Below are 26656 nucleotides of genomic sequence, written 5' to 3'. Positions count from 1 at the left end.
TAAAAAAATATACTAATTTGCTCTTTTTTACTTATCATTTGTCTCTAATGACTCTTTAAGTATTACACTGGTTGCTTTTTTCATTACATGTTTTCTGATATCTTGTCCTTGATTTCTGGGTTTGGAGGAGTTATTTGGGTTTGGAGTGATTTTGTTGTTGTTGCTCTTGGTGAGTTGTTTTTTTTGTTGTTGTTGTTTTTTTGTTTGTTTGTTTGGGTTTTTTTAATGAGCAGCACTATCTGGGTGATGAATTTTCAGCTAGGCTAAGGTTCTCATTTGCATAAATCAGTCAGATAGTGCTTTGTATCTCTGTCTGTGTAGTCCTTCAGCTAAATTACTTGTGAATCTGAGTTGGTCTTTGCAGGTGATAGTACAAGTATGTAGAAAGTATAATATCCAGGAACAGAGCAAGTGTTCTGGCGATACTGAGAGGAGCTGTAGGGAATTTTGCAGTCTCAAGTTGCATTCTTAGGACTATTGTCCTCAAGGTGTGCTGGGGAAAAATATTTTAAAATCTGTTGTTGTGGAAATAAAGTTCATGTAATGTGTTGTCAGAGAGTTGTAGAAGACCCTGAAAGTCATGCTGAAGATTACTCTCTCTTTCTTGGAGTTCAAAAATGAACTCAAAAATAGTATTTGAAGGGCACTTTTGTCAGTATAAGGCAGCAAAACATAGTAGAGCTGTTCCTGCCTTTTAAGAAATTATTAGAAGAAAATTGATATCTAAGTGCTTTGTACCACGTCTATAGTATAGATAGTATTCCACAGAACTGGTACTTTTAATAATTATGGGATATGAAAAGTAGATATAGCTTTTACTATGTACAAATCCAGTTATTTCTCAAGTTGCCCCCATTTCTTTTGCCTCACTTAGAGAAACAACAAATTGAAACTTTATAATTGAAATAGACATGATTAATGATACGGATGCCAGAAGTCTATTACTAAGTCCTTTAACAGCACAATAATTCAGGATAGTCTTGACATGCTACATGACAAATCCAGTCATATTTCTAGGCCAGCTACATAGAGCCTTCAGTAATAAATGTAATTCTTTCCTGGCCATTTTGGAGGTTATTCGACTTTTCCTTTTATCTAGGTAATATTGGTTTAGGTGTATTGGGTGCAATAAAGTGCCTTGAAAGCAGTTTAGCAATGATATTTTTGTGCTCTTAAATATATCCAATGACATATACATGCCTGTATGATATAAATAAAGATTTTAGGATCCATTTCTCTTGAGATATTTATGCAAAGGCTGTCTGTGGACCTTAATAACACACTATTGGATGAATTATAAAAATGTCTGCAGCATAACTTTATGGTAACCCAGTGACCTAACTGTAGTGCCACGAGATCTGAACTCAGGACTGAAATCCTGTAGTACCAGACAAACGTTTTCTTTAAAGTCTGTGACAGAATCGGAAATTAAGCTAAAGGAAATCTCAGAAGAGAAAGGTCATGGAAAAAGGCTGCATTTGGAGATTAAAAAAAAAAAAAAAAAAACAGAGGAAAGGTATGTCTTACAGCAATTTCACCCTTTTTTGTAAGGCACTGGTCCTGCTCAGTTTCCACTGAAATGGCTATGATGGTGCCTAGGAGGTTCCACAATCAAACCCCTAACATCTTTTTCCAGCTTTCCCACAGCAGTTGACTGTCCTCAAAACATGTGATATGTGTGCAGCTCACACTTCCCTACATCATTAGAGGCAGAACCAGTCTTCAGAAAGTGTTTGCGTCGTTAACCCTGTTGACTTCAAAGAAAGCAACCTGTACAGCAATAGAGCATTTCTCTCACCTATAAAAGTCATAATTAACAAAAGCTACGCCTACAGATGGAGTAGAAGAGATCTAATAGGACTTGTTAAATTTCCTAACTGGAAATTAAGCCCCCCCTCACTAAACAAAACCACGACAATTGTGTGAAGTGTAATTTTACTTTTGTTCCTTAAGGCTCAAACTTTCTTTTTTTTTTTTTTGTAAGCTCATGAAATAGATGTTTATCAAAAGATATTTTTCTCCTCTTTGCATATCAGCCAAATGAGTACAGTGAGACAGAAGCTGTAGACAGCTGTGGGAACACCTACCTGGTTACAGACAAAATCCCAACAGATAATCACACAAAGCAAATATTTTGCCATTTCCACTGGCTTCTCTTGTGGAATTCAGTGCTACTTGCTGGTAGTAATGCTGAAATCTTGTATTGCTTTTTACTGATAAGGTGTAATTTCCATTTTATATGTTCTTACATATATACAAATTTTAGCCTGATATTTATGTTAGCATACTTTGTTTCCTGTATGATTAACAAGTTTGGATGTGTTTAGCTAGGACAGACCTGTTTTGTTATGGCACACTGTAAACCAAGTGTCCTTTAAATTCACTTTGCAATTACGTCCTCTACTAAAATAGAGCAAGTAAACAGTAGACTAACTCAATACACATAATAAATGAGAAATTATGTAGACTCATGATGCTAAATATGTTGCATTTTTCATTGGATTAGCATGAAATTACTGGGCACAGGTGCTTTTGTAATTGGGACTGATTTGGAAAATGTTAGTGCTCAGTGACCCTCAAAGTTGAATAAGCTGGGTTTTGTGGTGTTACGATGATGCAGTGCCACTTCGAGTAATGTCAGAATGCCAGCTGTCCTTACACTTCAATGTTTTTTCTTACATTACAAAATATTTCCTTTATATATTTATTTATATATTTAGCTGCAGTTCTCAGTTCTGTTGTCTGCAGAAAATTACAAATGTCTTTTTCATTAAGAATCATTCTTGTAACTGCGCAAGTTCTCATCACCCAAAAGCGTATGGTAGTAGAATTTCCCTGTGCACAGAATGCGCTTGAGTATCCTCCATAGTCAACTGTTAATAACTTTGTGTTACACAGATTACTTCTCTTATGGCTAGAATCAAGCTGCACTTTAAATGATACTTTTTTTTTTGTTTGTTTGTTTCTATGTAATAAGTGCAAAGTAGAAAAAACTGGCAGCCAGAATGATCTTATGGAGCAAATTTAGCTTGTTAGAATTTACCTAAACTGAAATTTGGCTGTGTTGTTATTATGTCTTATATAGATCTAATGGGAGTAATCAAAGATTGCCCTGACTATAAAAGACTTAAAGAAGTGCTGTCTGATTAGTTCTAGGCTTCCGGCTGTTCTTTGGCCAGTTGTAATTTTTTTTCCACACTATTAATGTGAAAGAGAAGTAAAATTAGTCTAAGCATAAGCTGCTTAGGACCAGCATTTTTTGGGGGGAGATGGTATATGGTGGTATCCACAGCTTTAGAGACAGTAACAGATGTAAACTGCAGTACACCATTTTATTAAAGGTTAAAATACCTTTATTGTTTTAACTTTCTAATATTTTTCATAGAAAATATTCTAGTAATAGAAGACAAGCATAAAACGAGAGAACACAGAATTGTTACAGTGAACTAGGAGATATTTAAAAAGTTGTGGGTAATCAAATAGCTTTCAGATTATTACACGTTTATACAATCTCAAAAAGTATTGGTGTCAACACAATTGTTCCATCCTTTGCAAACAGGAGGGTAGAATTATCATTCTTTTCTCTGCTTTATTTCTACTTAGAGCACTCGATAGCCTAGGCGTTGTACACGTTTACTTTGGAAATAACTGCATAGGCTGTTTGAGGCATTTACAACTTCAGAACTGAAAAGGTGCTTCACAGTGAATAGTTTATTTGATTATTTTTTTTCTGTTTTTTTTTTTCCTGTAAACTCTCATGAGCTATTACAAGTAGGTTTTTTTTCTTGCTACTATCATTATTAGAAAATTCTCTTAAGACATAAGGGTCATTCAAGTCCTGTTAAAAAATAAAATAATAAAAAAGCAAGAGGTTGCTTCCTTACTGTCCTTTGTGCAAGTGAATGTCTACTCTGACTGCCAGAGTATTTGAAAATATAAAATGGGTACTGTCAAAAAAACCCCAAACCCTCCACAAAAGAATAATGCATACTCTAGAGAACTTGCAGTGACCTTCAAATCTAAATATATCACCAAGTGTAATAACAGTTTGTTCAACCTTAACTGTGTCAACATTAACTGGAAGAAAAAGTAGGAAAACACATACGAAAGAGAACAAATTCATAACTTTCTCTAACTCTCATGAAATTGTCGTTTTGTGGGAATATAAAATGATTAGATTTTTTTTTCTTTAAATAATTGAAACATACCTTTTAATATCCAAGTTTGTTGAATTTTCTTTTCATCTTGTCCATTAAGAAGAGTAAGAACCAGGACACTAGCATGACCTGATTAAAAAATGAATTTTGTAATTAGACTGGTGATATTTAATCTTAGTCTTGCACTATCTCTTTCTTCTCACACACATGTGCAATTATATCTAAATTAATTTATTGTTTATGTCAAGATTATATATCATGCTATATATTAGATATTATAAATTATATATAATATATATGCACATATGTGGGTTATGTGTGCACTGAGCACTACTTAGAACTACTTAGGTTCTTTTATGATGGTCATTATTGATTAAAATATAATTTAGACTGTAAATGTTTAGCCTCACTAGGTTCCAAAATTGTGTGATATATTGGGTCCTCGTTAGTGTTTAATTTTCCGGAACAGCCTACTTAACAGCTGACTCCAAGAATTTCAGGTTTTCGTTCTCATATTTTTCATACAAACATATGCGTGTTGCTATGCAACAAGGAGATGGTGTTTTGTCCTCAGCTTAATGCAGGTCATTATTTGTGGGTTTCACAAGGTCAGTACAAGGAAGAATATTTAAGTTTTGTTTTCAGTTAATTTAGGTAATTTTAGTGCACTCTCTTGTATAATCTTACCAGAATTTTGTTCTGTTTATATTTACTTAATCTTCTCAAAGCATATGACTTAGATATCCTCCATCTTGTTTCCCATTAAATATAAGTAAATACATAATTTTGACTGTTGAAAACTGAGGTACATCACAGAATGTGTACTTCTGTGAATCATTTGCTGCGAAAACTGATTGTGTCCATTTTCATGAGTTTTTTTTTCTCTCAACTGCATGGAAATACGAATAAGAAACCACAGTTGATACAAGGATGTTTAACTAGAGATGAGTTCCACTGGTTTGAGGTGGTTAGTAACTAGCTCCTTCCCAAGGAGATTAGTTAAAACTGGAAGAATTATGGAGTAAGAAATACTACAAACCGTGCTTGAAAATTTCAAGATATCTTGTCTTGCTCTTGACAAATGGGACTTTTCAAATTCTTTTGTGTTCTTTTAGAGTAGTTTTTTCAAGAGAGGAAGAACCCCAGAACTCTTCACAAAGAAATATTGTAAAACAATAATGCTCATATTATGTCCAACATAATATACTGCTAGGATGCGACTGCATGTGTGAGGGAAAATTCTGCTCTCATAGTAATGTTATGAAAAGGATGATTCAGGAAATTAACATCTAAATATGTTATTTATCATCCCAAATAATCTGTTTGAAAGAACATGTCCTTTCCCTCTGATGGATGTTCAGCCATTTGAAGTTATTGGGAGAGAAATTCCATTACAAACAACACAAAAGTATGTGAAATGTGAAGAAAAGAAAATGTAGTCTTTCAGTACCATGTTAAAGATTTTCTAAGACTTTTCGCTTATAATGGGAGTGAGGTTGTCCTAGATTACTTGCAAAACTTCTGATGATTGTGCTCAATGCTTACTGTTGGCATAACATATACCAGTAAGCAGCTATCTTCCACCCTAAAGAACTTTGAATATAGTGCAAATAAACAATAAATAATGAAGGGCAATTTTGCTTATGTATGAAACAGTATGTACAGTTTTGAAGATCTGGTACATTGTAGGGTTTGCAGTCCTTTGAGATGAACTGTCCTATATAATTGTAACTCTGTAGATATGCATTAAATAGAAATAAAAACTGAGCTGTGTCTCTCCCACTTACGTGGGGGAGAATAATATTGGCAGTGCAACAGAGAGAAGCTAGCTACTCCTACTGTAAACAGAGACGAATATATTTGTATACATATAGAATGGCCATCACTGTAATAGAAATTTATAGGGTGATTACTCTTATTAGAATTGGATTTCTAATTTATTTCTGCATGTGAGTTAAACTGTGGAAGATTTTAAAGTCAGGATATAAAGAAATGCATTATAATTATTTCCTTTATACTCTACGTAGATATGAATACATATTTATCTGTGATTTCTGTTGTGGAAAGATATAATAGATACTCAATTACTTTAAATTGTATGAAATTTCTAGGGCTAGGAGGGCAAGTCAAAAGGCTATCATACAATCCAAAATGCTGCTATGAACTGTAATTGAAAATAGTGCTTCTCAAAAAAGAGGGGGGAAGGAAAAGGTGATAAAACTGACACCTTTTTCTTGACCGAAATAAATATGTGAGGCATTATGTGGCAGTTCGCCTTTGTGCACGTGTAATATACAAAGTCCCTGGTTTCTAGGAGCAGTCAGGCAGAACTGACTTTGGAAAGGAGATATTTCTGGCTCTTGCGCTGTGCACCTTGCCCAGAAAAGCTCTGACAGCTTCATCCACCTGCTACATACAAAATTGCTCTACTTTATCACAGTAAGTGCTAAAAATCCTTGATCAATTTTGGATTTCCTCGACGGGACAATAGCCATTTCCGTCCCAAAGGAGTAAGACATCTCCCAGAAGAATAGAAACTTGTTTGAGTGCTCTGAGAAGTAGAGATGGCTCAGGCCTTGGTTGTTTCCTATTTGTAGTCCCTCTGCAGACCAGCGGTTAGGAACGTCACTGGAGGCAGGTGAACAGAAGCAAATCCCAGCCCAGGCAGAGTGTCTCAGATTGGCCTCGCTCAGTATGCCAGAAAGATCTCACAAAGTGCAGCCAGGCGCAGCAGGCACGCCAAAGACAGGCTAGCAAGTCTTCGCTGTAGGTAGTTTTTGAATGCTTGTAGATTGAGCCAGTCAAGCCTCCAGTAGCAAAAAAAAATGTGTTTCTGGGCCAACTCAGATGATTTCTGTATTTAAAATTTATCAAAACAGGCTATGAATTATGCATATCAGGACATTGCCCATCATGGCTCCTGTAGGACTGGTGGAGTGGTTTTTTTGGTCCTTGGACACCATGAACTTGCATTCTGCCAGGAATTGCTTAGTTTGTTTGCTTACATTCAAAATGCTGTGCGTCGTCTTGTTAGATCAGTGTGAGGCACCTTAATTTTTTTTTTTTTTAAATGTGGAAATTGAGTATCACTAAGAAACCGTTAGTGTAGAAAAGAGTAATCTGTGAGAGTCTGAGTAACAGGAAACAGAAGTGTTGATGGAACCCATATTTGTGTTGGCAGGTCATCTGGCAAGCAGTCCTGTCAATAGCACTCTGGCATCTCACATGAACAAACGCTGACTAGAAAGAGCAAGAGTTGTGCAGTCACACCAAAAAGCCATGTGGGAAGAGGAAAGATCTGATAAGACTATTTCTAATATAGGAAAGAATTGAACTACGTATCAAAGTCAAAACACATTATGAAAAATGGAATTCAGTTGACCTAGCTTTGCAGTTTTACTTAGCAGTTAAGAGGAGGATATTATAATAACAATGTGCACTTTGAGGAGAAAATTTGTATGATGTTGGAAATGAAAACTATATAAAGCATAACTGAAAGAAATTTCAAAGGCATGAAGCAGAATTGGGCTCTGTCATTTATTCTAGTGCAGACTTTGGAACAGAACTCAGAGAAATAATTAGTTTGACTTCCTTCTCTGTCATAAGCATTCTGAAAGTTCTGCTGCAGGCAAAACGCGCACCAACAGAGTCTAGTTCCATCTGTGAGCATATACGTTAAACGCATTGTAAACAGTTTTGCTTATTTCAAGTATCTGAAATGCAAAGCTTGGCTTTTCGTCAAGCTTGTAAGGTCTCACCAGGAGGATGCTGTAATTTCTAAATTATTTCAAAGGAAAAAAGATAAAAGGGTTGATGATCCTTGAAAAAAAATGTTTGCATGCAAAATCCTGTATTGAAAAGCTTTGAGAAGGGTTCAGAAAGCTTTAAGCAAATTGGGAAAGAGTTCAGAAACTGTTTCCAAACCGTTTCACCCTGGAACACTTGATGGCATTTTTATTAGGTAAGCTGTCAGTCTAGTAAATAGGCTTCATTCAGACAGATAATAGCATATTCATTTTTTATTAGGAGAGATTGTTTTTAGTAACAAAAGATCTTGTTTGTAAAGTCTACTTCAAAGACTCCCACATCATCAGCAAACATAAGCCTTCAAAAATATTAATTTTTTTAAAAAATATTTTTTTTTCCATGTAAGAACTCAGTCTTGGTCTCCAAATGTTATAAAGTACCTATATGAGTGTGCTCTGTGGCATTCTGGCCAGGAGGACAGAATTCAATTCTATCAGCAAATTATGGTGCATCCAGCTCTTTTAGTTACTTCATGTCTCAGCAGAGTATGCAGTTGTGCTGTACAGGCAGTGATACATGTATCGGGATAGCCAGTTAATTTAGTAATACATTTTCTAAATTTTATGGATCGTTTATTTTTTAAATAATCCCTTGTAATTCTATGCAGTTGTATAGTGTTTAAGGCCACAAAATTGTGAAGTTATCAAGCTAAATTAAAAAAATACTGAGGTATAAATACAGTGCAAGGTCTATATTAAAAAGCCTGTGTATATTCTTTCTCTTCATGTCCCTTTGAATCTTAAAAATTGCAGGAAATATGGAAAAACATGCCTAGAGTGCCTAGTATTTCAGTGGAAGGAAATTCACTGATTATATAAAGTGATAGTCTGGGTTATAGAGTAACTGCCCCATAAAGCAGTCCATTTTGAGTGTAAGGAGGTAAGTGAAAGGCACGAAATGGAACACGTTTTGCCAGCTCACAATGACGTGAGGTCCCAGCAGGGAGAGACTGTAGACGGCTGAGGTAAGCTAAAGCAGTTCATAAACAGCTTCTACTCAGGGCCTAAATCTTTCCCAGAATCCACAAGAGGCAGAGGAATATGAGTTCTGAAAATGCTTTTCCCCCTCCTCCTTTAGTTTCCCTCCAAATGTTTGCAGAAAATAAAATGTAATTTAACTGGTACTTCATTATGATTTTGCTTAATAACATACAAAACAATAGACCACCAAGTCCCTTTGGTCAGTTTTCAGCTAGAAAGTCTTGATTACTTATAAAGAAGTAATCCTTTCCAATGGCGTGCTTTAATGAGAATGTATTTTAAAACATTCCTTTATAAAATTTGCTGAAAATACAGGGTATAAAGTAGTTAACAGTTTGCAACATCTGACCTCTTGAGTTTTTGTCGTTATCCTGATTTTTCAAATGTGACTTTTCTGAAATTTTATCTATATTAACTGTTTAATTTTTTTTTATTTCCCATGCCCAGCGCAATGTGTCAGCAGAGAAAGAGAATCTTCATGTGGCCTCAAGAAAGGAAGAAAATCAGAGCATCCAGGATTGCGATTCCCAAGATGTAAGCTTAGCTCACCTAGAAATCAGGGTCTAGTCTAGACTGTCTGAAAACAGTAATGCCTTAGGTGATTATTGATGTGACTTACTTTTCCTAGTCAAGCTGGTACATGTGTTTTATAAGCCAGCTATATTCTACATTAAAGTGCTGAGGAGCAAACGCTCTTCACCGTCAATCTGTGCAGGTGTACTCTGGGTTTCTTTTAAAGACTACTTAATAGAACTCATAGAGCTGTTGGAAAAGAGCAGTTTCAAGAACTGGCTTGTTCCTGGTGGAAGAGCTGTTGCATTACAGTAAGATGCAGAACCTTGTTTACATATTGTTTCCACTAATAATCAGGCACAGCTGTCACAGATGCTTCGTTTGATAAAACAAAACCTTTGGGGAGATTTAAGAGGTGACAGCATAATAGTTGAAAGCGTGTAATCTCATCCACTGCCAGTCTAGGAAAGCCACGAGCTGTGTTTTTCTTATAACATGTTGACGGAAAGCTAAATCTGCTGCTTTTACTGAGGCAAAACTCTTATTCAGACAGCATGGTGGGAGCTGTTAACAGAAATCCCAAATGGGGTTATGGCTGGAATTATAATGATAGAAATAAAACAGGAAAGAAAGCAAAAATTGTTGAGAGATTGTGTTGCCTGCTCAATAGTCCAAAAAGTGCTACCTTGACTAATTTTCAGGTGAAATATAGAAGACAGTAGGAAAAAGACTGTTACAACAGTTGTCGAATGAACTACTGAAGACGTTGCCTACCTCCAAATATAACAGACCTGTGGAGATGACTGGGTAGCTTGCTGGTAGCCATTATAGCAGTGTGAAGAGGAGTCTGGAAAACAAAGATAGATACTTCAGTATCCAATGAATTGTAAAAGCTGTATCTATTATCCATTTATTACAAATACGTTACAAGTTTAATCAACCATAAGTGACTTCCCCTCAGCTACATCCTCTAGAGGAGGGCAGAGGTAAAGAGAAATTGTGTGTCCAGAAGAGTGCTGGACACACACCTTTTGTAATATCTAAAGATTGAAGGAAAGTTCATTTCTTGCTAATAAAGGTTGAAGGAGAAAAAAGAATAAGATGACTTCATTCTGAAGTCAGAGTGAGCTTCATTTAGATTATGACTAGAGGTTGGTTACCGTCTGGGAAAGTTATGGAAAGTGTGATGGAATATAGGTTACTTTAGGTAGATGCTGAATTTATTTAGACTGGATGTTTGTGGAAAGAAGTTCAAGCAACTTTTTTTTACAGAAGTGAATACATTAAAGCAGAGAGGGGAAAAAAAAAAAGCATTTTCACAAATTAAGAAGGTACGTAATTTCTGCGTTAAGTAATCCAATGAAAGACACCTAAAAGATGCACTTTTCCATAAAAGCGTAGATTTTGTTATTTTGGTTATAGGGCATAGGTGGCTTTTTGTGCTTCTAGCAGCTAGTATTTTTAGCCATTTAGTCAACATGGTATGGTGCTTGGTATGAAAATTTTGTCTAAGAAAGCAGAAAACTACTCCATCTGGAGTTAGAAGTCTTGGGGACTTGAACTATTTATCGTGCATCAAGTTAGATTAAAATCTAGCCTTATTCCCTGCCTTTGTCTAAGTAGCATTATAATCAAAGAAAAAGAAAATAGGTTATATATCTAAATTTGAGTAATAATATTAAGTTTTATGTAATTTAATCTCTTAATTATCGTATTTTAGGACCACTTCTGTATTCTATAGAACTCACATGTCCTTTAAATTTTAAATCTCTAAGATTTGTTAAGTCTGTATTTGACAAAACCTCCTGTATGGGGAAAAAGTAGTAAAATTAGAGAAAGCGTACCAGAGGGATATTCAGATTCACTGTGCCTTGTTAGACAATGTTCCTTACAGGAAAATTAAGTAGACAATAGTTTTATCAGTCATCTTGCTTTTAAACACGTTGCTGCTATAAATTTATTTTCCAACAGAAAAATGCGTATTATGTAATATTCATAGTTCCATTCAGTTCACTCTTTAAAAAATCAATTACAGTAATACACGAAGATTTCACTGTGCTGTGCTTGCAGGGGCTGTTGAAGGAATGGCTTTGAGATCCAAGTAACAGAAAAGATTGTTAGGACAGCCACATCTCCAAGCAAGGAAGAGATAAATAGTGTGGTATTTATTCCAGTCAAAACCAGAATCTCCAGTGTAAAAAACTTACATATACAGAAAGAGATGTTCTCTTTACATTAAATGGACTTTTAAGGTATATTTTAAAAACTTATTTCCAAGTTCAATTGGAAGTAAAAATTGTTTAAAATAATAATATAATAAAATTTGCTTTTTAAAAAATATAAAATCGATTGCTCAGTATGATTTAAAGAGGTTTCTGGGAGTTAGTTCTTTGTGCAGATAGCTGCAAAAAAATACGCAGCCAGGAGCTATTTTGAAGAGCAGCAACCTGCACAGTGCAGCAGGATGGCCCCTGGCATGGAGGGCAAGCTACAACAGACCTGTCCTAAAAGTGAAAGAGTGGATCTACAAATATAGCTCAGGTAATACACAATATACACAATATCATATTTTAGAGAAATACTTACTTTCAAATTATGGCTGCACTCAAAAGTACTGCATTTTCTTGCCAGAGGGGCATTAAATAATTCTTTTCTCAGAGAATTTTCTCGCTTTCTATGCTACCATCCCCACACCGACCCATGAAGGTTTATGAGAAATCTGTCTGCACTCACAGGATTCCACACTTAATGTTCAACAGCTAATTTGGAGCCTGTCATGGAAGCATAAAAAAAAAAAAAAATCTCATTTTGTCAAAATTGCCCGAATGCACTTTGAGTATCAGACAAACTTCAATTATGAAAGTGGGAAAGTTTTCTTGTAAATCCAAAAATTGATTTTAAAAAGGCAGTAAAATATTTAAAGATAACTAAAGCATTAAAATATTTTTTTCACAAACTGTCCCAACTATTTTATAAGTCTAAGGACCTACCTTAACCACTTTTTGTCCTGTGGGTTGCTCACAGTGATGAGTAAAATAATTTTCCTGGTTGTTGTTTAAGTTGAAAATTTTTTTCTCTTATATGCACTCTGCATATGAACATGGACTGCATGCAACATAATAATGGTGCTGATGGTGACATTGGGTTAGCAACCTTTTCCCACTGATGTATATTTTGTAGGAAGAATTCAAATTAATTAGTTTTGAGAAAAGAAATAAGAATGTCTCTTTCCACAATTAACCCTTCTATATAATGACTTTAGAGATACCTCTTTAAATCCTGAAAGAACTAGAAGCAATTTATTCTCCTAAAGGTTCCTATTACTTCAATAGTACTAACCTGTAATTTGTACCTGTGAACACTATCACTTTGAGAAAATTCCAGACTTGGGAATATTTTGGAGTTTTTCTTGTAATTTTATCTTTTTTTTTGTTGTCTGTGTTCTTGTCAGAAGTTTTTACAGCTACTAAACTCCCAATGAGGGAAGTATAGGCTGGATGACAGGATCTCACATGCCATCTATTTAAGAAAAATAAATGAAGGCTGAGGCAAAGATGAAAGACCAGGACCTTAATGAATATGCTTACAACTAAAATCTTGTTTAGAAACCTAATATTTCAGAAGCACTTTCGCAGAGTTTTGCAAAGATCCTTTGATAGTCTCTCAGATAAACAAAAAGTGATTTATGTTTTGGAAGAATTACTCTAGTAAAGACTGACTAAAGAAGAACATGCAGTGTTTCAGTTTTTAAGGCAAGAAATAAAGGGAAATAGCTAGCTGCTGCTCTCAATCAATATTTATTTTTTAGTCTGTATGGCGAAGTATCCCTCTCTCTCTCAAATTTGTAATCCCAATGTAAGTTTTTTATGGTTTTATGCATGTTCATAATAACTAATATAGTTAACATGGAACGAATACAAATTAAATTTTGTTTACAAATGGGATACAGACAGGCCAAATTGTATTAACTGATTTTCAAGTTAGATACTGCTGACACCTTTTTTATCATGAAATTTGACACAGGATCTGTAGTAGTCAGGAGTGGGTAGGATATCCTGTAATACGTCTTGATTATTTCAGGTCGTCTGGAATTTGTCAAAGATCAAAAGAAACCCTCACTTTAGTTTTCTTTCCAAAATTTCCATTATTTAGATTATTATTATTTTATTAGAGGAATCTTATCAATACTATATTTTCCTAGTCTTGTCTGGAGATATTTGCCTTATGACTGGCTCCTGAAAGTCTCTGTGCAGAACTAGAGTTAAACTAGAGTTATGCAGAGTTCTTTTCCCTGTATCAATTCCTTTTTCCCTTTTCCCAAAAGCTTTTGGGACGTTTTTTTTTTTTTCTTTTTTAATTTTACACAACAATGTACTTTGTCCCTTTTTCATATCAAATAATTATTTATGCATGTAACACATTTAAAACCACCTATTTGGTAGTGCTAAGACATCACACAACTTATAAAGTAATTCTTTGTTCTCTGTTCCCATGTTAGATTCCTTGCTTTTTGTCCTTGTAGAGTCGTCTCTGATAAATAAAAGTGACAGTGCTTTGTATTTACTGCCTTAATTTCCTGCAGTAAACAAACACTGCACGTTCATTAATCATTCAGTGACAAAGGACACTGAGTATTGGAGCAAAATTTGTACATGTTTCTAAGCAACCACAGCATTTTGCTTCATTTTTCTCTATCAGTTTCAATTGCAGAGCTTTGATCACATTGTACTCTCCGATTGCTTACCCAAGGGAGTAATGAGAGAAAAAAGAAATAATCATTATAACAAAATTTCAACCTGAAAAAAATTCTTAAAGTGAATTCAGTAATTCTATTCCCTAAATGAGCACTATGAAGGTCATAAGAAGTTACATCATGTTAGTTTAACCATCCATTCAGTACACTGTGCTCTAAAATAACAGAAGCATATGAAAAACTGCAGAGGTGTCTTATGAAAACTTATACAAACACTTCACACACACCTTGCTCCATATTTTTCTTCTAAACAATGAGAGTCAAAGGAGGTTGAAATACATATCTGTAGTAAATTCATGACCAAATCTGATAGAATGTGTCCTTGAATAAACCGTGGACCTAACTTGGCTAATGATGACTGAGATACCTAGCTTTTCACTTGACCTAACTGTGCCATCCTTTTCTCCTGTACTTGGTTTAGTTTCTTTATAACTAGCTCAGTACTTTCTCCTGCATCGTACTCTACAAACACCCTGAGTATCTGCTGTAGTGCCTACTGGAGGAGGTCTGTAGTGATGTGAAGGAAGCTGAAGCTGCAGTATTTGGTCTACTAAGTCTGCATGATACCCTTTAGCAGCAGCAGAATTATTTTCTAACTGTAAAAGCTGGATATAATATCACTTATTTCAATTTCTTGATTTCCTGTCCACTTGTAGTATGTTAGATGATTATTTGAGCAATAAAGCCAGTATTTGTTGGCTGTGTTGATGCAGTGGAATATACCCCTCTAGTTACGTTGTTCGGCGGTTTGCAGATCAAATTGCACAGTTTAATAGCCAGGGGACATGCTGAATTTTAACTGGCTTTTTGAAAATTCTTTTCAAATGAAGATGCACACTTGGCTGATCCACCTTTGCAATTTGTACATCCAGCTGTGTACTTCCTCAGCTCTGCTGTGTAATTCACTGGGTGAACCAAATACCGTAACTTCTGAAATGTTACGTACTTTATTAATCAAACTGCATATTTTATAACCACAATTTCACACAAACATACTATGTTAATCAAAAGGCACGCTAAACTGATAAAAGTAGCACAGTATTTCAAGACATATGCCCACCTCAATTTTCCTATCTTGTTAAATTTCTCAGTTACTGTTCTTAATATTTTTGCCCTTTGTATACACAAGATGTATTGCTTAAGGCAAAATGCACTTGTATGAAAATTTTGTTTTACAAACACAAATAAATCATTAATGTGTTTCTTAGAGTTTATGTAGAGCAGTAACAAGTGTTCAATAGCACTAATTTAGTCTCATTATTTCTCTACCATGCAGAAGAAAATCATAACAAGACTTCTGTAGTGCTTAGTCTTAAAAATTGTATATGTTTTCCAAGCTAAATTTTAAGGAGACTTTAAGAAGAAACAATGCAGTTTGAAAAGAGTTACTAACATTGAAAACGGCAAAATAGCATGGCCAACTATAAAACACACTGGAATAAAAATTTTCATAATTTCTTTTTCCTGAAGCCCTTTTCCCTGCAAAAGATTTAGCTTTCACTACTTGGTATTCTCAGTGCTGTGCATTAGAGCTTTTAAAGTTGAGTGTTCAAGTGTTAGATCCTTCTTGACATTTTACAATAAAAATACAGCATATGTAATTTATTTTAATGTAATGCTTGTCTTATAAATATGCCCATAATTACAAATGCAGGGCAGACATACTGGAAATACCAGTCAGAACAACTTAATAGCAAAGTAAAATTCTGCACATAAAATATAAAGATTATTCTGTAAAATTCATTCATGAGTGAAATTCTGGAATCTATCACTAGTGGTTAGATATAACACATTAAATTATTATAAATTTAATTAAAATAAGGAAATATTAAGGAAGGGGGAGAAAAGAGGAGACAGGACTCTAAGCTTCAGAGAAATCCTTCTTTCTATCTTGTTTCATTGCTCTGGGTCATAAAACTACTTGAAGGACTAGTCATCATTTACTTAATAACTACGTACTTGGATAAAGACTGGCTGTGATTATAAATATTGAAGGTTTGCTTCCGGAATCTAGAAAAAGGGGATTGTGTGGGCATGTGCTAATGCAGCTAGGATGAAATGTACTTGATTGAGAAGGCTTTAGGAACTGAAGAAAATATCTATAGCTAAATCCCTTTTCATCTCTGATGAACTTATAAATGCGACAGTTGCAGTAAAATGTTGATAAATGATTAGCTTAGCTGAGTGAGGAGAACAATGAAATGGTCCAAGTGCTCCTTCCAGCCTAGTGAGGTAAGAGTTGTTTGTGGCAAATTAATAGAGCAAATCCTGATTGAATCTCTGAAACATCAGGAGTTATGCTTCTGAATGAGACCAGGAGTTAGTCTGCCATGCCTCGTGCCCTTTGAAACTGCTGACCTCAGGACGCTTAAAGGACAGCAGAAGGAAGCATAGAACGTAGCTAAGGATAAACAGCCCATTTTGTTCTAAATGCCAATGGCATGAAACAGACTTTGGTAATGAAATTAAAATTTGAGAATGTTAGCTTTTTTTTTGCTGTCAGTTTTATAAATTAAGAATGGCATACTGAACTTTTTTTAATAGTCTTTATAATTTGTACTTTCTAAAATGTTGCAAGATTTCACGCATCCATTGTTTTGCAGCTAGATCAAACCATGTGCATTGAATTATCTTCTCCTTACTTTATAGCTTCCCAGGTATTTAGTCTTGCCCACCTCTGTCATGTCCTCTGCCTTTTGATCTACATTCTTTATCCACTTGTCATCTAAGGCACAAACACAGATTACCCAACGTTATTTAGTTGTATTAGTATGTTGACTCTAGATCCACATACCTACCCTTCTGAATCCTCAGAAAGACATCAGCAACAGGACAAAGGGCAATCATCCAGATATTGTGTCTTCGTTTTCTCCTGGGTATTAGAAAATTTCCTTTTCTAAAAAATAATTTTTGGTATATAGCTTAAGAGCCTGGCTGAACTTCTCTGGAAGCACTAAGAAGAGGGATGGATAATAAGTTGTTTCATATTTATTCCAAACTTTAAATCATTATATTGAGGTTGCAATGAGACTGCATTGCCTGCAGAGTTACCTCAGACTTGTTCAGAGTCTTCAGAACAGGCCTGTTCCCTGCCCTCCCATAAAGCCAGCACAGATTTAAAATGTATCTGTGACCAATAGAGCGTATGTGCAGACAAAACACTTTCATCCTCAAAAGTTCCCACTTCGGGAACATTCATCCAGTGTTCCCACTGCTCTCCATACAGCTTCCTGCACAACAGCTGGAGAAACAGTCCGTATTGTGAAATGTCATGCTACAGGATATGAAAACTAGAGCATCCTTACTGCTGTCAAGGCTTTAAATTACAACCTACCTTGTTATGGTACAAGAGGATTCAGTGGAGTTGCATTGAACTGACAGGACTGACTTGACACCTTTTTTCCTGGCACTTGTTGCTTTTTTTTTTTTTTTTTTAACCTTCCAAATATTGTTTATACTTGATGCTTTTAGTCTATTGCTATAGTCTTAGCATTTTATTAGCTTTTTAAGTAATAATCTTTCCAAAAGATGTTCATTCTTTGGAAGAAAAGAAATTGATCTTCTCCAAGAGAAATGGAGAATGGTCCGTACCTCTGTACAAGCACACGTTGAGGGGAGGATTGTTTTGTCCTGTGCTTCCTCCTCCTTGGCAGTGCAAGGAGTGAAGACAGTGGGTTTTGAGGGGTGAAGGTGTGCTCTGCTCTATTCCATGGCCTTAGAGGGTTTGTGTGTGGGCTGGAAATGTAATTGTCCTGCGTAGAGGCTTTCACAGTTGGCATCTTCCCGTTGTTCTCTCCTTCCTCACCCTTTCATCTCCAAGTAGGACAGCTGGAGTGCCTGCTCTTTTTGGAGAAAAGCACAGGTACAAGTTCACCTTCGCATCCCTGACATGCTGAAATCTCAATTCAAAGCTTGGCAAAATCCCAGTATCTCTTCCAGCAGGCACTTCTAAAATTTCTTCTTCATAAAATAGAAAAACCATGCTGACAAACATTTCAACCCCTTTATTTTCCAAAAGCAATTACTTTTGCTTTCTGCTAGTTTCCACAATGTCAAGCTATCATTCCATGTTTTTGTAATTAGTGTACCTCTCGCAGGAGTGAAGCTGACAGAGAGACTTGCACAGAAGTGCGAACAAAACAATCTTTCCACCACCTGGCATACAGAGAACTAGCAACAACAACAACAACAACAACAACAAAAAAAAAAGAAAAAGTTTAGTATTTGGCCTTTTTTTTTTTTGTCTGTATGTCACTCAGGGCTGTGAAAGGTATTGTAGTGCATTGATTTTATATTTCACCATTTGTCTGAGGTGGTGTTTAGCTGAGGGAAAGGATGCATGTGTGTATGTATATTTATACCTGTGTGTGTACATGTATATATAAGCACATAAATATACACACAGGTGTATATATAGGCGTGTGTTTGTATATATGTGTGAGGGTGTTTATGTAAGGTATTCAGTTTAGGCTGCGTTACACCCAGTTTACGTTTCTAGCAGGAGATGCTGTTATATCCATCTGCCTCGGCTTTAGGAACTGAACTGATTTAAAGCCGAGGGCCAGCGATCGTACGCAGCTCATCCACAGTGACTGGGTACGATTCCGGCTGTTGAACTGCTGTTGACTGATGGTACATTGAAAGTCATTGCCGTTGTTCGATCCGTAATTTATTTGTTAATGATATACAAGGTTTCACTGTGACAAGGAATCAATAATGAGTGCTTTATGCTTTAACAACATAAAGACATACAAGTTGCTTTGCTTAGGAAAATGTCCTATTCTACTATCTCACTCCAAAAGCAACCCATACAATGTGTCACTAAAAAGGAAAATAGTGAGCGAAAAAATATTAAATACTGCAGACATAAATCTACACTTTGTCCTGGTTTCAGCAGGGATGGAGTTAATTTTCCTCTCAGTAGCCGGTGTGTTTTGGATTTCGTGTGTGACGAATGTTGATAAAAACATTCTGATGTTACGAGTTGTTGGTAATGAGACCAAGGACACTGTCTGGCTTTCCAAGTCTCGTTAAGGTCTCGTTAATGTGCAGATGCAGGAAGCTGGGCGAAAGACAGACAGAATAATTGATCCACACTGGCCAAAGAGAGTATTCTGTGCCATAGACGTCATGCTCAGCATATAAGTGGGGGTTGCCCCTGGGAGGGGGCATTCTTGGGCATTCTTTTCAGGCACCCATGGCATCCTTTTCTTCTCTCTTGCTTGCTGGCATCGTTCCCTCTACCTTGCTAGCTTGCTCTCCCCGCTTTGCTTGCTGCTCAGTGTCATTCCTGTGATCGCTGCTCAGGACGGGCTGCGTCGGTCATTTGGACATCGGGTGGTGAGAAATTGTACATTGTTCATTTTGTATATTTTGTATATATTAATATCCTTATATCCTGTTAGCTTTGTAGTTTTTTAGTATTTTTAGTAAACTGTTTTTATCTCAACCCATGAGTTTTTCTTTCTTCCCAATTTCTCTCCACCGTCCCACTGGGTAGGGGGAGGGTGAGTAAGAAACTGTGTGGTGATCTGGGCTAAACCACCACAACTTCCACTTCTGTTTTCCTACCAAGATGGCCTTTGTTATCTGGTCTATGAAAAGAGTGTGAGTCACTTACAAAGCCTTGTTTTATCATTACCTTTTATTTTCTCTAAGGCAATTTTTTTTTTTCTTCTTTTGTATGTGTCTTAAGTGGTTGACCTATTTTTTTGTTAATTTCAAATAATATTCTTGGATTCCTATTTCCTGTGTATTATCCTGGTGAAATAGGTTACCTGAAATTTTCCAGTATATAGTTAGAGTAAATTATGGATTTGTAAATGATCTTATATTTTATTAGCGTTATTTCTGTCCTTTTCGTTACACAACCTGAAACACTGTGATGTTTCTGACTTGTAACATCTTTGTCCTCAAGCTGCTCACCTAGAAGTCTCTGAAACCCTTGATTTTTTCTAAACATGACCAAGCTGAAAACATCTTTAAAATCTAGCTCACTGGTTAATATATTAAATACAAGTTCTTCCAGGATGACACTTTTAAGCTTTGGAAGTATTAAGATGTTATTAAAAATTTCTACTCTTTGTCATCTTACTGTTTAGTCTTTTATCTAGAACATAAACCACGTGTTGTTATTAGACTTTTTCATAAAAGGAGGAGTAGCTGTTTTATCAACAGATTTTTTTTTTTTAATCAATACAACACTGATTATTCCCTATAATGTAGTATTAATCCAACTTCTGTTAGCTATTGTGCATAATGGGAAAAATTCAAACAAGAGTTCCCACCATCAATCTTCAATTGCACCGTCTCAGGGGCTCACTTCAGCGGCTCACACATGACTAAAGCCCCCCTGGAGTACTGTAAAATCCTTGGCAGTAGCACTGTCTCTCTGGAAGCTTTCAGGAGGGAGGCAGTCGTCTCTTTTCTAAGTAGTTTTCGTAATTTCATGTTTCATTTTTGGATTCACACCTGTTCATAGATCAACTTTGTTACAGGCAAGGGACTAGCAGAATTTCTCAAGTGCAAAAACTTAATGAATTTTCTTCCCCCTTGTCAATCTCTTACTTTTTAATTAACTCCAATCTAATGTCATCTCTACTGAAAGGATATTTATAAAATTTCTTGATATTTAATTTGCGTATTACTGTGTTTATTTTCAGTGTTCTCTGATGAGAGAGGTAATTTTTATCATGTCGCGATTTAAGCTGCTGTAGGATGAATTTAGAATTATTCTCCATCCAAATCTGTTCAAAAAAATTCCTCAAAACATACCATTTAGAGATTTTTTTCCTCTTTGTGTTCACGATTCCTTTACTCTCATAGACACAAATAGCTTATTCTACCCTAGACCAATGTTATGAACCATTATATATAAAAAAAAACCAAACAAAAAAAACCAACCAAACAAAAAATAAATAAAAAGAAAAAAGTTGCAGAAATGCCAGTAAAGCTCATAGTGGATATTATTTGGAGTTTCTCACGGGGGGCACATTTGCATTCATATTCTTATGAGCAAAGCTCAAATCCGTATGCTAATGATTTTTTCACCTTTTTTCACTAATATGTTGGATTACGTCTGATATGTAAAAATATTCTATCTAGGCTTGACTTAGGTTCAAAAATATTCAAAGGCTTATGCTAAAGAGGAAACATTTCAGAGGAAGGGTTATGTTAAAATTTAAAATAAACAAAATTACTGTTATGTTGGAAAAAGTCTTGATGACTTAAAAACACCCCACATTTATTTTCACTCCATTTCAATGCATCAATTTTAATTGCAAAACAAGTACAGAAATTCCAATGTGAACACATTTTGAAGTAATGACCAAAGATTATCAATATTTTACTGTATTTCACATTTTAATTTCTTCGCCTATGGTGTCATTAATCCCACTCCTGAAGGGACTTTAATTTAATTACAGCAGAAATTTCAGTGCTGGGTGAAGTTCTACTTAAGACTCATAACATAAGATCTCTTGGTTCAAAAATCTAGTGTGTAATTAATTTTATTTATGCTATTCAACTCTATTTTCCCTCATATTAAAAATTATACTGGCAAAGAAAATGATGTTATTGCTGGAATAAAATGACAGTGATGAATCTAACAAGCTTTTCTGTACCTGGAGCGTCATCTGAATTCCCCATTCAGGGAGTTATTATACAGATCCCTACTCAAGGAATATTATATGTAAAGAAATGCAGCAGTTTAGACAAGGAAATAGAGATAGAGGACTCCTAACTGTAATGCTCCTAACTTTTTTACTGTTTCCTCACCCATAACAGATAATTATGATTACCTGTCTGTTCCATGGGACCACTGTAGGAGTAAACGTCACTATTTGTGATGAAGAAAAGAAAAGCTAGATAAATGTTAGGTTTTTAAATTTCTAGCCACGTTAGATTATAATAGGGATGATAGTAGATGAGTATAGGATTCACTTAGCTCTGATAACTTTGTTTTCTTCCATTTCATCAACTAGGCTAAAAAAAAAAACAACAAACAACACTATGGGGTTTTTTTGTGTGGTTTTTTTTTTTTTTTTTTTTAGGAAAACTGTTAATATTTTGGCCTAAAAATAAGAAGTAGTTATCTCTGACATCTGTATTGACAGGTTGGCAAGACGTGTTTGGGAAATCGCATTAATTCAACATCTCGTTTGAAGACAGCAGAAACAGAGACAAGTGTTCAGGTATTCTGTTTCTGAGCAATTTTTGAGTTTTATTAAAAGGTTTTGTAAAGCATGCAATTACTTGAAGTATATTTATGCATTCTACGCTAATGCTTTTGAAACAGTACTGCTTAATCAGTTCAGCTTTTGACTGTACCTGATTGCAGTTCATCTATTCAAAATGGCTTCTGGTTGGTAATCAATTTGCAAAACTATTTAATACTAGAAGAATTGAATTATCCTGGTAGTCGAATGACTTAATTTCATAACGTAATGTCTGTAGCACTGGGAACAAGAGAAGGGAGAGATTTTGATAATAATTATATATCTGCCGTTATGTCAAGCTGTATTCAGTCATGTTACCAACAGAAAAAAGTCTTAAGGAAGCTCTTAATTTGATACACCAAGAGGAAAAGATAAAAATCACTATGATGATAAAGCAGCATCAGACTTATATGATTTTGCACTGTCAAATATTGTTAAATATGCTTCCTCTAGTAGAGATCAGGATCCTTTTCTAGACAGAGTTGACAAATATAATTTCTTTTATAGTAGTTTAAGACTGGTGCATTAGTTTAACAGAAATACAGCTCTGTATGCCATATTGCCGTGGATTTTTAACGTACTTTTTATTTGCTTATGTATGTGCGTATCACGTATGCAATGCTTACAGTGATGCTATTTTCACCCTCAACAGAAGTTACACAGCCCTCTGTGGAATAAACCCGACGATAAAAAACCAGCTGAAAGAAATGAGAAGAAAATTGAAGAGTCTGTTAGTACAAAAGAAAAAAAACTCTAAGAACTACTAATCTACATTAAAAATACCCATCACTTGCTTCCATCTTCGTGTTCTTTTTAGTCTCCAGGCATGAAATGTATCAGGTTTCTAAAGCATGCATTTTTCACTATTTTATGAATGTTTGTAAATTAGTCTAGAATAGACCACTTAGTACCTTTCAGCAATAATCCAAAATGGATATTTGAAGAAATGCTTTGTAATATGGTCTGATTTTCAAACTCTTGTTCTACCTGATCAGTAGCTCCATACTATAAATTAGTTTCTTTGTAAACAACAGTTATTCTTAAGTATTTTCTCAGTCTGTCCTATTTCATGTACCTTTATGGCAGATTAGGTTTTAAATCAAATTAAGAATTAAGGGGCAGTTAATGTGGGGTAAAAAATATCTGTATAAACATAGTTGAAGTACAATACAACTCTTAAGAGCGACTGTAAAAATGGAACAGTAAAGGTCCATTGCCTTTCAGTAATACCATTTCAAATCTACTTACTTAAACAATAAAAGATGTTTGGTTAGTTGTTTTTTTTCCTAACTACTATCACAACTAGTCCATTTTTGAGCACTGAAGTGTTGACAGAAATGCAGAGGTAAAGGGATGGACATAGAGAGTGGCATGGCTTTTAGGATCCAATTTTTGCAGGTGGAACTGAGTTAAAGTTTTTATAGGTTGGGTACCAGTCATGGGAAGTCAGTTCCATCCCTTGTGCTGATCTCAACATGATAAATAGACTTTAAATGGTAAAAACCTATTCTGTCCACTACAGGTGGCCCTTGGTCACTATAGCAGAGAGGAGCATTTTGGTTGGGGTAAGCTCTGTGACTTCTATGATTCTTCCAGTTTCTCATGGGTCACATACTGGAGGACAAGAAAGCAGAAAGGAAGGCTGTAGGAGGAAGAGAGAATGCTTTCGCTTCTTTGTGTGTATGTTATTATTGGTCTAATTTAGGAATTCATATGCTTCATCTTGTTGAGATGCAAATCTTTCAGAAACTAGTGCCTTAGAATAGTAAATTGTCTGATGCAATGCTTTTATGCTTTCCTCTTCCGTTGAGTGTTTTAAGCAGTTGTTGCTTATAAACTCCCACATTACTCTTACTACACATGACAGTGCATTGCAACTTTTACTACATTGAAAGTATTTTACTTATTATACTAGTTTGCTTTTCATTGCTTTTGAATCAGTTTTAAAAGCAAATAGGCAAATCTTTAATTTCATTTAGTGCTGCTCTCTGCTCCAGTTTTAGCTTTTAAGATTTTACCTGTCTTTCAACAGTCTCATCCAATAGCTGTCTGTTCCTTGCTAGTGTGAATAATTTTTCACCCTGTTGTCTTGTGTATGCTTCTCTACTCAATGGTAGATAATGCAGGATGGTAGGTTTTTCTGCATGGAGAAATTTAAACATTTTTTGAAAGAAAAGAAACTCGTGGGCTGACCAAATGATACCAAAGTACTGCTCAGCAAAGTCAAAGCTACTGTCAAAGAACAGATTGTCCACGTCTAAAGAAGTGAAATCAAAATCTTGGCCGCAAGAGAGATATGCCACAATCAGAAGAGAGATGTGCCTTTTCCCATCTAATCCTAAAATCAATCATCATGAAATTACCCTTATCAAATACAATATGAATTTGTTTCAGGCAAACATGGGTCACATAGCAGACATTTGCTGCATTTCAGTTATAGCCATAATGAAGCTGGCTGAAGACAGCCTGCTGTATTTCAGAATTGTCAGTGAGCCAGAGACTGTGATCGTGCCATATCTACAGCTGCTGCTAATTTCCAGTTATGTCAAAACCAACATTTCTTTGCATATGGCACGCTTTAATTGAAATATCTGAGTTACGAGCTGAAAAGGTCGCTGAAACTGTTTCAGTTGTCTGTCTAGAAAGGAGATGGATCTTCATGTGTGTGTCCCAGAGGAATGAGGTAACGGCTGTCCTACTTGGCATTCATTTCACCTTTCTAAAGAATTCAGCAGTGCTCACAGCATATGTACTATTGTTATAACTGCTTATCAGTGCTGTGTCAACGGATGACTTGGGGTTGGTGTCCACAACATGAAAAAAAACTGTACCTTATAAATCAGCAACAATATAGCTTGGGTTTTTTTTGTTTTATTCCGCCCCTCCCCCACCCCCAACATACATGAAACCAGTCAATGGTTGAGCAGCCCTCTGCTTTCTGGAAATGTGCATCATTGGCTTGGTATTTCACCACCAGATAATGAATGTAAGAAATCTGTTTATAATAAAAAAAAAAAAAAGAAAAAACAATACAAAATATCAGGGTGAGTGGGGTGTAATGAGGTTATTTTTTTGTTTTGTTTTTTTTGTTTCCAAAAGGTTTATTTTAAGAGGCTTTCCTGTAGCCATGGGTTTGTGATCTGGGGTGTGTTTGCATGCATGTATATTTTCACTTTTATATGTCCCTTTTCCTAAGTGATGGTGAAGATCAGATGAGACAGAACAGAATAAAGCCATGGTACTGGGGAGAATTAATCCTCCTGTTTTGATTAAAGGTGTAGAAATCAGTTATGTCTGGTCTGAGGATTACTTGACTACTTTCAGATGGGACATTGGTAGCCACTTGTTTTCAGTGTGATTAACAGTTTCACTTCTTGAAGATGATGACTGGGGGAATCCCCGCTTACCTTCGCACCTACTAGTTTGAGAATAGTCCACATAATGATACAGGATTAAGAAAAATAATGACGGATAAATGAATGTTTTGGTGTGTATGATGTATGTATTTCTGATACATTTTGTAGGTAAGGCTTAACAAATATTGCTATTCTGGAGATTCTAGTCTTGTACTGAGAGGCTGATACACATCTAGAGCGAAATCTATCATTGACAGCTGTATCTCAGAGAACTACAGTTTGAAAACATGTAATTTTTTTCTGTTTGAGAGGAAACTTATTTTCAATTTATAGGTGGAAAAAAACCGCAAAAAATCAGACAGAACATTGGTATGTGTAAGAGTTTTTGTGGTAAAAGTCAGGGATTTTGAAAAGAAAGAAAAAAAAAAAACCCCTCACAATAGTGCTTCGAAGTATTAACATCGCTTGTCGCTAGCGAAGGTATGCATGTTTTCCCCCAGTGGATCAATAACCATTCTTTCATTCCAGCCAAGAGTGTGAGTAGTTTCACATCCCAGCGCTGGGATGAAGCTGAACAGACCTTGCTATTCCCTCTGATAGGTAGTTGCTCAACATTATGAAGAACAAAGTCATAAAGGAACTTCAGTGTACACAATTTAAGTCACAGGCACACTTACTTGGTCTCTCTAGAATACTCGAAAACTCTTTTACGATCAGGTTCAGACACAACCGTGTCACTGAGCTGGCGTCCCTGTGAGGACCCATCTTACCACAGGGCAGCAAATCTTAAGAAAATGTTTTGTGATTCTGTGCAGTTGCCTGGCAACCAGGTCATTGATTGTATCCTTCTCTTTGCAAATAAAGATTACACATA

At 35.6% G+C, this 26656-nt stretch overlaps 1 protein-coding gene across 2 annotated transcripts in view; it reads left to right on the top strand.

Moving 5' to 3' along the window:
• The window catches only part of LUZP2 (leucine zipper protein 2), a 206133-nt gene extending 182434 nt beyond the window's left edge, over positions 1–23699 (top strand). For both annotated transcript variants that reach the window (XM_086748692.1, XM_086748690.1), the window contains 3 exons: positions 9392–9478; positions 22325–22402; positions 23079–23699. In XM_086748692.1, the coding sequence (XP_086604818.1) occupies positions 9392–9478; positions 22325–22402; positions 23079–23183 (270 nt within the window). In that variant the 3' untranslated portion in view covers positions 23184–23699. The remainder of the gene's footprint in view (positions 1–9391; positions 9479–22324; positions 22403–23078) is intronic.
• Positions 23700–26656: the final 2957 nt, after the last annotated feature.

Source organism: Chlamydotis macqueenii, chromosome 5 (assembly GCF_036417535.1).
Source record: "Chlamydotis macqueenii isolate bChlMac1 chromosome 5, bChlMac1.mat, whole genome shotgun sequence".
NCBI lineage: Eukaryota > Metazoa > Chordata > Aves > Otidiformes > Otididae > Chlamydotis > Chlamydotis macqueenii.
This window is presented reverse-complemented; position numbering and strand designations above follow the sequence as displayed.